The 11,513-nt window shown below is 35.5% G+C and overlaps 1 protein-coding gene across 1 annotated transcript; it reads left to right on the plus strand.

Annotated features, from left to right (window-relative positions):
• Positions 1-1,788: 1,788 nt before the first annotated feature.
• Positions 1,789-7,516, plus strand: LOC143634983 (putative cysteine-rich repeat secretory protein 21). Its single transcript, XM_077102916.1, has 2 exons — positions 1,789-2,414; positions 7,339-7,516. The coding sequence occupies exons 1-2, from the start codon at positions 1,789-1,791 to the stop codon at positions 7,514-7,516; spliced, it is 804 nt and encodes a 267-aa protein (XP_076959031.1).
• The last annotated feature ends 3,997 nt before the right edge of the window (positions 7,517-11,513 follow it).

Genomic DNA, 11,513 nt, shown 5'->3' on the forward strand with positions numbered 1-11,513 from the left:
CAAGATTGCGAAAGAAAACAAATCATGGCCGTTATTCACATATGGAACATCCAATGACAAAGGGTCAGGGGCTGGTTTGAAATTAGTAAGCCGGAGTAAACAAGAATCCCCCCCCCCCCCCCCTCTCCCCCACCCACAATCCACAACCCAATTAGGCCCATTAGATGTCACGTGCCATTAAGACACAAATTCTTGAGCAAAATTATCGTCATTAGCGACCACTCATGTTGCTTACAAAACTAGGTTTGGACAAGAGCTAGCATAGTATATGCCCAACAACGTGGTGAGAAATGACTACAATAAGTTCAACCAGAATTACTTGAAAAACATATGAAACGACCATCAAGGCCCCTAGAATACGACATCGAATATGGAGCTTGGGTAGAAAAAGAAAACGGCGGTGTTGAGGATCTCTGAAGTGCTCGACGGAATAACTCAACGGAATCCAGATCAAGCTGCGAATCCGTATCTCCTGCAGTTCTAAAGACGACAACATAAATTAATTTTGTAACACACCTTCAAGAATTACATGCAATACCTCCACATCGCTCGACCATTTATGTGGCAGTCGTAGTGCTCTATTTCTCACACAAAATCCAGGGTTAAGCATATAAAGTTGGATTATCATTTTATATGAGAACTTGGTGCTTGTTGGAAGCTCCACACTTCCTTCATTCATACCAAGCTCCAAGTGGCAGATAAGTTTACAAAAAGTCTTCCTAAACCTCATGTTAATTTTTCCGACAATTGTTCCGTCTTGGACCGCCACCCTCTTGCTTGTGGGGGATATTACTTTACCAAACTCATAGTTAGTTACCATGGTCTATTTATGTACCTTTGTTTATTACTTCATCCGTCCCATTAAAAGTGTCATTGTTTAAAAACACAAAGTGAAAGATAGATTGAATGATTACTTTTTTTTTGTTTACCAAATAACAATAATGCATTTGGAAATTGGATCCATCAATGTTGTTTATTAATGTTAGTTGTGTGTGTTTAAAGGTAAACTTGTAAATTGGCTAATAAATTTTGAAAGTGAACATTTATAATGAGACAAACAAAAAAATAAAATATGAACACTTTTAATTGGACGAAGGAAGTACATGAGTTATTATGAACCTTCCATGTACCTTTGTGACTCCTGTTTATTTGATCATGTTTTTCAAGTTAATCAAGGAACACATTATTCAATTTTCATGAAATCCACAATCTCATTGTTGTTCTTCTATAAACATGGTAAAGTCTTTATATGGTTACTTCTCAAACCATAAAACAATATAATTTGTATACGATTTTCTATCGTTTTCATGGTTTAATTTAGAAAATGGTACTGTTGTATACAAATCAAACTCTATTTTAATGTGACAGTATTTTAGGATACTTTACTACCATAGATATTCAACAGTTATATATAACTAATAAACGTATTAGAATTGTATAAAACTCTAATTAAAAGTAGCGTTTCAAGGCTCGAAATGAAAAGGTGTTCCTCGGGAAAGAGATCAAAGCAGAGGATATCATTGGAGATACCAAGGTGTTGGGGTTTCTATGGTTTAAAAATAGGTCAAAGTTCAAGTCCATAGAATGGTCGAATTGTGTAACTTTGATCTTCTGTATGGTTTGTGTTTGTGTGAAAAAACTTATAGTTAAAAAAAAGTAACGTTTCGTTTTGAAACATTCCTTTTGGTTTATAAAGCAGATTATTATACTATGTAAAAGATAATTGAAATGAAATTCATAATTTTATTATTCTTTCTTTCACAAACAATCCTCAATGCCAATGTTTCCATGGCTGATCAAACAAACTACAAATGCAAAAACAACTCTGACAATATTCAAAACAATAACCCGTATAAAAAAAACCTCCTATCCGCACTCAACAATCTAACTGACGGTTCTACCACCGCAATAGTAGGTGACAAACCGAATCAGGCTGCAGCAGTAGCGCTTTGTGCAGGATATTTAAATCCCAAAGATTGTTTGTCTTGTGTGAGAACCCTAACCTCACAACTTCTACAAAAGTGCCCGAACATAAAAGGAGCCGCGGGTTGGATGACCACATATTGCATTTTGCGATACGGGGAATACGTTGAAAAGAAATATGATCTTTGGTTCATTGAACCTCAATTTAGTAAGTTTAAGGCTAAGGATGTTCAACGTCTAGAGATAGCTCTGCCTACCTTGGTAAGTAGATTATCAAATGAATTATACAAAGGGAAAGGTGGACCTATCTACGCTTATGGGAATCTAACTTATGGTTCAACAAGTCAAACTGTGCACATGGTTTTGCAATGTACTGTTGATACATTACCGAATGATTGTAAGAATTGTGTATCCCGTTTACATGAAGAGATCAAAAAGTGTTGTAGTGGAACAATTGATGTGTCGGTGTTTTCTCCCCATTGTTTTATGAGGTACTCGCATGCTGATTTTCGAACTCCATAACGTCTTTTCGGACGTCGCCGCATTCATATTTCATTTCGGGCAAGTATCGATTCTACTACAATTTGATATTAAACATGCATATGATGTAAGCATACAAATTACAAAATAAAAAAGAGTGTTTGAGAAGTGGTGTCTTGCATTACTCCACTAAAGAGTGGTGTGGAAGAGGGACACAGTGAAGTGAGATAAAGAACTTTGTATTAAGAGACCGAATATATATACATATATACTCACACGTCTTAAATCTAATCCCACACAATATTCAAACAACCGTTTAAGGTTGCACCAGATGACTATTTGCAAGTCTACGTGCCAAATCATAGCCCCCTACGTTTGAAATGACTAGCTGCATGTGTATATGTCGAATAAACGTTTGCTTGTTTGTATGCCAAATCATAGTTCCCCTAATTTTAAAATGGTCGTTTGCATATACGGCGACTATCGTTTGATGATGTGAAATTAGATATTAGGGTGTAGGAATAGTAGGACGCATTATTAGAAGTAAATTACCTTTTAAGACCAATCTATTTATAATATACAATAAAAATGATTATCATGATTTTTCTTCCTGCATAAATGTTGTCACCTGGCATAAGTTAATATCCAACGTTAAGATTTTTTTCAAGTGCTGAAGGTTTCAAGTGTTCATTGATCATACTTCATTTAAGGATCCACGAGTTAAACTTAACGCGCTTTACTATTTAGAATACTCATGCTATTTACGCAAAACACAACTTTTATATGATAAGTTTGATGTAATTAAATTTCTATTATGAACACAATGAAACAGCTTACTAGGCTCATTAGCCCCCAAAAAGTCTTTTAAACTATGTAACCTTGGAAGCTGCATCTTGAGAAATAACAGCAACGAGGAGAATGTGTAGAGTATTGCAAGGGGTGACAGAAGATTGACAGAAGCTAAGTAACAGCATGTGTTGTTTTCTTTCAGAAAATATATAATTTTGATTACATTAAGTACTACTAAATGATGTTACTAGTTTGTGTCGCTATGGCTAAAAAGGTGTTTAATTCACGTCTTAAAAATTTTGGTCTGTATATAACCTTATACCTACCACGAAATTGTTGCTATTTTTTTTTTTGTGCCAAATTCGTAATCGGAGAACACTCGAATCTCTATTTTAAAATGATTTCCGTTTTACGAGAATAAGTGAAAAAGGATTTTGTAAAACATGTAACATATTTTAAATAGGGGCATTTACATATATCCTCTTCCTAAATTACCTTATTACATATTTACCCAACTTATTCTAAACACTAATTACATATTTCTCCTCCCTAAACCATATATATTGCATATCTATTTAAAATAAACTAATTAAATGATTGTTCCACCCTTAATGAACTAATTAAAAATCTATTTACATATATCCCCCTTTCTAAAAGCATCAATTGCATATATCCGCAGTTTAAACACAAATTGAGTAGGTGTTAAAGACGATCATATCGAAGCTAATAAATTCAATTGGAGTCGATTTTTTTAAATAACGAACACGAACAAGGTCAATACCTTAACGAACGAACATGAATGATAGCATTCATGAACCGTTCGTTAGTGTCCGGTTAGCTTAACAGACATTAACAATGTCTCATTCAGTCCGGTCTAGTCGGTTCACCCAGCTACAGTAAATGGGTAATTTGCTAATTGCTCAATTCCAGGAACCGAGACCAGGTCATGAGAAAACCACATTCAACACCTTTGTTTCTAAATAATGATTGCGCAATACTCATTGAAGAACTTTTAACCCACGTCTGCACTTCCCTTTCACGTTTCCACGTTATGTAGTAGATTGGAATTGCATTGCACGATTACTTTTTCTATATATGTAGTCTTTATATATTATTAAAAAATGTGGTTTTCGTCTTCCAAATATGCGGTTTTATTCCAATAGTTTTAAATTTGCGATTTTCGTTCTTGTGGTTTCATTTCACTTGCAATTAAACTCGATCACATTAACCCCGTTAAGTCTAGTCGTCAAACTCATCAGCGTGCCCCTCATGTGAAGGGCGATTTTGTCTTTTTATCCTCAAATAAACCTCACCCTTAATTCGCAAGCCTCCTCACGTGAGGCGCCGGTGTGCATTTGGGGAAAAAAGGACAAAACTGCCCCTCACGTGAGGGGCACGCTGATGGGTTTAAGGATCAGACTTAACGTTAGTTGGGCCGGGTTTAATTGCAAGTGAAATGAAACTACAGGAATGAAAATCACAAATTTGAAACTATTAGGTTAAAATCGCATATTTGGACAAACATCAGAGACGAAAAATGCAATTCACTCATTATTAAAAAAATCAGAGAAGGAAATTGTTTCAGATTTGTTTTTCTTTCCTTAACCTAATTTTTTGAGGATAACCCACTTTAAGGGTTGTATCCGTGACCAACTTGGGCCAGTGCCACCCACACGACCACTCAAATTGTTGCTCTCCACACGCTCGCTCTCAACTCCGCCCTCGCTAAAGCCATCTCCAATGTATACCTTTTTGCTGCCTCTGCCACTGCCACTGCCACTGCCATTACTTATTCCCTGCTACCACGCCACTTCCTTCAAACCCCAACCCTTCGTCACTTTTGCAGTCTCCGACCACCACTTCACCCGCTATGTTAACAGCCTCAAAAGCCACTACTAACACTTAGCGTCTTTGTTCACCGCTCGCTTGTCATTCGGTCGGTTACAACAACATGGAGCCACAGTCCCTTGTTTCAAATGCCCCAAAAATGTATGTGTCGGGTCACCTTAGGGTTCTAGCAGGTGGAAATGTGGAATGATATTGCTGAACATGGGTGTTTTTTTAAGAAAAACAAAAGGGCAAATGGGTAATTTCTTAAGAAAAGGGGAAATATGTAAATTGATTTTAATCGTGAGGGAAATATGTAATAAATGCTCTTAATAAGTGGATATATGGAAAAATCCCTTTCAAATAAATATAACCAATGCGATAAAAGAGTATAAATTTTGAAACTCTATATTTCGACATTTTAGGTACAGTCGATACTTCCCTTGCTAATGCATACACACACATATATGCATATACTTATACCTTGGAAGATCTCTTTTCTAAGAAGAATGACACTTGGGTTCAATTGTTAGAAAGCTAATCGACAGACCTCGATTGATTAATCTGCAGTGTTAACTACATGTAACATCCTAGACAAATCTCATATCGGTTATGGACAAGAGAGATTCTTGGTTCATAAGTAAATGTCTGGCCTCTGAAATCACCAACGCGTTTTGAGCTTAATGTTAGTGGACAAGAAGAGATCTCCACAGTTAAGCGTGCTCAGGTAGGAGTAGTAGCAGGATGGATGACCTTTTGGGAAGTCACCACCAGGCAACCAAAAACAAATATGTGTGTTATTCATTGGGAAAAGCGTAAAATATTGGCGGTGCAAGTGGTTGGATGTTACAAGGGGTATCAGAGCCACTCTTGTGTCGTTCGGTATGGTGGGTTAAAATTCATCAGAGACGATGAGTCCCCGGGGTGTCGTGAGGTACACCTTAGGCAAATCCCACATTCTGGATTGGATGGTGGGGAAAAACTCATCGAGGACGATGAGTTAAAGAAGGGGTGTTTGTAACATTCTAGGAAAATCCCACATCGGCCGTGGACTAGAGAGATTCTTGGTTCATAAGTAAATATGCATCGCGTCTTAAATCACCAACGCGTTTTGGGCTTAATGAGTGGACGAGAGAAGAGGTCCACAGTTAAGCGTGCTCAGGTGGGAGTAGTAGTAGGATGGGTGACCTCCTGGGAAGTCTCCACCTGGCAACCAAAAACAAATTTGTGCGCTCTACATGTGCAAAGTGGACAATATTGGTGGTGAGAGTGGCCAGATGTTACACTACATCATTCTAGAAAGCCCTACATTCAACCTTATATGTTTGGCTCTATCTAGTAAGGTTTGATTCATTCTTTCTGCAACTCCATTCTGTTGCGGTGTTCTTGGAACTGTCTTTATCATTCTTATTCCTCCTTTAGCACAATACTCGAGGAACTCCCTGCTAATGCATTCCCTCCATTATCATACTTGATATACTTCACCTTCAAACCAATTTCAAATTCAACAGTAGCTTTCCATTTTTTAAAAGTATCAAAAACATTAGATTTATTTTTCAAGAAATAGGCCCATACCTTTCATGTTGAGTCATCAATGAAGATGACGTAATGGTTGGAGCAACCGAGTGATGAGACTTGTGTCTATCCATACACATCTTTATGGATCAGAGCTAATTCTCGGATTTAAGTGCCTTCCCTCTTTTCACAAAAGTAACCCATTTCTGCTTACCAAGAACACAAGGCTCGTAGACTCAACTTTCTAATTTTCTTTAAATATGGGAAGTTTCCCTTTTTACCCATTACTTGCAAACCCTTTTCACTCATGTGATCAAGTCATCGGTGCCACATTCTTGACAGACTCGGCTTACCAGTAACTGCATTTAAACTTGCATTTGGTACTTCTACCACGTATAATGTACCTTGTTTTTTTACCTTTGTCGACTACAAGACTTCCCATGATAACCTTCTATTGCCCCTACACCAAACATCATATGATATCCTTGGTCATCTAACTGTCTGAGAAATAAGCATTCTCTTCAGACTAGAAATGACCCTAAAATCCATTAAAGTAGTACCCAATGAAGTCTTCAAATCTATGTCCCACGTCCCTGTTATATCAAGAGCCTGATCATTAGCCAAATGAACTTTATCAAAGTTTTTTGTTTGTAGATTATTCATCATTCTCGTGCTAGACGTAGCATGAAACGATACACCATAATGCATGATCCATGACTCAAATGAGTTTTCAACTATGCAGACAAGACAATCGCGTTCAATAGCATCGAAAGCTACATTTACTTCCTGTTTTTCCTTTTTCAGCTTGCAATGGCGGTGGTCAGGTAGTGACTACGGTGGTGGTGGCGGTGGAAGTGGTGGTGGTGCTGCTGCTAGCCAAGTGGAAATGGTGGAAATGATGCAGGTGGTCACATGGCGGTGGTGGCAACAGTGCAGGTGGTCAGGTGGTGACGGCAGTGTTGTTGACGAGATAATAAGTTGAAAGGGGAATGCAATGAAAAAAAGTGTGGGAAGGAATGGTTTAAATGGAATGAGATTCCTTATGTAATGGTTGATTTTATTCTATATATTGAACAACCAAACACCTTTTTTTGCATTCCCTCAAAGTGACTAATTCCATTTTCCTTGTCATTCCTAAACTTTGTTTACATTAAAGGGGCATTTACATATATCTCCTTCTTAAGTTCACTTATTACATATATACCCAACCCTTAAAAATCAATTACATATCTCCCCTCCCTAAACCATATAGTTTACATATCTCCTCATTTCATTAAAATTAACAATTTAATTGACTATTTTACCCTTTATATAAAAATATGGAAATTACATCTGAATTTTTGTGGACCAACAATGTTGTATGTCTGTATCTTCTTCCCCATTTTTATTAAGATATCTTTTCTTTTTCCTGAACCTCACAATTCTCAAACCCCTAAAACATGAATTTATCTCGGCTACAACAAACAAATTACTAATCACAAACTACAAGCTCAAAAAATCTGCAATTTTAACCTTTATCTTTATATGTATAATTAAGATGAGTATCCATTTGTTCAGCAGCACACACAACCCACCACCACCCCAATTTTGTTTTGCTGGTTTGCTTGATCCCATCTCCCGCGACCACCACCACAGCCACGTTTTCAGATCTGAAGGAACCCCCCTAAACAACTAACCTCAAGATTCAAGCAACTGTCTGGATGTAGAAATCGTTTTTCTGGTTGGAGGTGAAGCAAAGAGAAATAGGGTTTGAGAGCTGCGGGGTAGGGGAATCGGCGCCAATGGAGTTACGAGGAGGGAGACGGTGAAATTCAGAGGAGAGGTCGTGGAGGAGGTAGGGGATGGAGTTAAGGTTTCCCGGCGGTGATGAAGTTGCCGGAAACTCGCCGGGGAATCGATATTGTCGAAGTAGGTAGAAGATGATATGATGATAACTCATTTTGGTCTTGTTTTTTAATAAGATAAGGGCAAGTTGGTAATTTGATATGAAAAGGGGTTATAAGTAATTAATTTTTTTGGTTGGGGAAATATATAATTTATGGTGTTTAACAAGGGGAAATATGTAAAAATCCCTACATTAAATTATCTGTTTGGTCATGACAGATTGACTAATTTAACTCTTTTAGTATAAAAGAAATCTTTGAAGAACATTCTTAGCCTGTTCTTTATAAATGTGTAAGTGAGTTTGTAAATTATAAGGTATGGTTATGAGTGGTTGTGAGAGAGAAATTTTATGTGCGAAAGTTAAATTTAGGTTTTTATCATTCACACCGTCTAATTTTCTAATATTTTGTGAAAGTGATTGTAAGTGAAAGAGAGAAAAAGATAATCACAAAGGTATAAAAAAAATTATTTTTTAATTAAAAATAAAAAAAATATTTAAGTTATATGAATATAGATGAGAAATGAGGAGTTCTAGGGAGGAAATTATTTACCATTTTAGTGTTAATAAAAAACTATTTATCAAACAAGTATTTGTGAAAAAAAATATTAACTATTTTGGTGTTTTTCATTTATTTTCATTCACCTTTTATTTTTAATGGTAAAGTTAAAAGGGAGAAAAAAATGAGAAGTGTGAGAAAAATTTTATGACCATACAAAAAATCTCTAAAAAAATTCAGAAAAAATAATAAAAAATCATAACTCCAAATATAAATACAAAACGAAAAACTTTTAAAAACCAAAATGTTTCCCCGTCATTCTCATTAAAAAACGACGAAAAGACACCATGCCCATATCAAAGACACTATGACGAAAATAAACAAAATACACAATTACAACTACAAAAATACGCAAAAGATCGCAAAATATAACACATATCAAGAAAAAAAAGACAATAGTTAAAGAAAAAAGACACAATTAATGATGAAAATAAACACAAAACACGATGGTAAACAAAAAGACACAACGATGTTTTTCCCTCAACAGTGTTTTTTTTAACGAGGAAGACGGTAGAAACATTTTTGTGTTTTTTCTTTTTTAATTTATTATTAAATTTTGAGTTATTATTTTTATTTTTTAGAGGTTTTTTGTGTGGCTATAAAATCATTCTCATCATTCTCATTTTTGTCCCCCGTTATATTATAATTTGACCTTACTTCTAAGGGATTACTTTATAAAATAATAACCATGTTTTGAAATTGTTTTAGTTAGGTCACTCATAAAATGTTTTATTCTTATCAGGTCACTAAAGTTTTCTTTATAGTCTAATCCTTGATATTTTACCTTGATAACATGTTATGTAGGTTTTTTATTTTTAAATAGTTTGACATTGCAAAATATTTTTTTTTAATTGACAAAATTTGTAAAAATTGGGGAAAAAATATGAAAAAAAGCAAAAAAAAAAAAAAAGAACAAAGATTAAGATTATTTTTTTCAAGTTTTCAGAATATATATATATATAGGGGATGAATCTTGCGAGAAGTAATATTTAAATGAGAAGTGCGAGAAATGAACCACAATAATTGATTAAAAAGATCAATGGTGTAGGTTACATTATGGCATTTTTGTAAATAACAAAAAGTTGTAACTTGAATAATTGTGCATGGGAGGGCACAGTCGTCAATTGTGTGTAGCTATAAAAAAGCAACCAGTTTTGTGACCCTGGTTTCACTCTGTAACTGAAAGCACAAATATCGAGGCGCCAACTAGTCCCTCCTGATTCAACCGAATCAGTCATTTGATTATGAAAACGCCTACACAGAACCCAATGAACCAAATCATATTAAATATAAACTGATATACAGAATCAAGTTTTACATCTATCTATGCACAAAATCTTCTCCGATATAAAAGCGATACACACAATCGCTGATTTTGTTGGTTTAGTATAAAACCCATCCATTAATCTATCAATTGTTAGACCTGACAGTTGCAATGGAAGTCGATTTGGGTATTTCTTGGAGTCTTCTCGGATTGAGCCCTAGAAATTTTGGTGTAGGTAAGTTCATCAATTGTAGGTTTAGTTGTTTATTTGTTTTTATAATTATATGTAGCTTATGATGCTAATAGTGCAAGGTCGTTTAATGTAAAATCTGTGTGGTTTTAAAACATCAGGACATCGATATATGTTTGTGAAAATTTTTGTTCTTGTGAGTAGTTACAGGATCTTCTGTTTGTGTATCTATGGATAATATTTGTGTAGTTGTTAAGTGGTATGGTGGTTACATAGTGTTTGTAGGTCCTATTGGTGGGTGTTGTGATACATCGGGTGTATGGTGTTGGTCTGTAAACAGTGCCACCTTGTTTGTAAATAGGTTTTGTTGTGTGTACTTACTAGTTAGTGTTGGTCAGGCCACGGATACACATATTTTTAGATTATGTAGATGCGTACCGTAGAGATGTCTACGCTTGGATGCATTTTGTAAGGCAATTTGTCATGTGGGTGTCATATGTTTTGTTGTGTGTAGTTACTGATAATGTTTTACTTGCGGTTAGACTTGGTAGTGTTGTATATGTTGGTCATGTTAGCGGTTAGTTGACAAATGTATAGAAAAAAATTAACCGTGGATTGTCTCTTGCAGGTCATAAGGGGAAGCTGAAGTTAACAATGTCTACAAGTAAGTTGTGTGTTACGGTTTTGATGTGAAAAGTCAAGCAATTGATGTACTAGATAGTGTTGTAAATCAGCGAAAAAACGCCGACCCAGAGCCGAGCAGAAGAAGGATGAAGAGTATGCTGGTATTTGCACCTGGGTGATTCGGCTAATGGTTGAATTTGGGTTATGCTGTTTGAGAGTTGAGAGGGAAATTAAAAATTTAAACGTAACAGGTTTGAGATTGAGAGAGTGTCAAATGTCACAATAAGTTATGCTACAATGAAATTCTAGCGAATAAACAAACGATAAAACTGATGTTTTATAACTCATATATCAAGTTTCCTATTACAGTGCATTACAATAACACAAAAATGGTTAAACGTCATGTAAAGGTTAAAATTATAAGACGCAAGTGTCAAATGTCATATTAAGTTATGTTATA

This window comes from Bidens hawaiensis, unplaced genomic scaffold (assembly GCF_021521415.1).
Source record: "Bidens hawaiensis isolate Kalapana, Puna unplaced genomic scaffold, B.hawaiensis_p1.1 tig00007372_1, whole genome shotgun sequence".
Taxonomy (NCBI): Eukaryota; Viridiplantae; Streptophyta; class Magnoliopsida; order Asterales; family Asteraceae; genus Bidens; species Bidens hawaiensis.

Bases quoted from the DNA above. Each gene is read 5' to 3' on its own strand.
- LOC143634983 (XM_077102916.1), top strand. From the start codon at position 1,789: ATGGCTGATCAAACAAACTACAAATGCAAAAACAACTCTGACAATATT. The intron at 2,415-7,338 runs GTACTCGCATGC...TTCCTTTTTCAG, and splicing joins TCTCCCCATTGTTTTATGAG to CTTGCAATGGCGGTGGTCAG.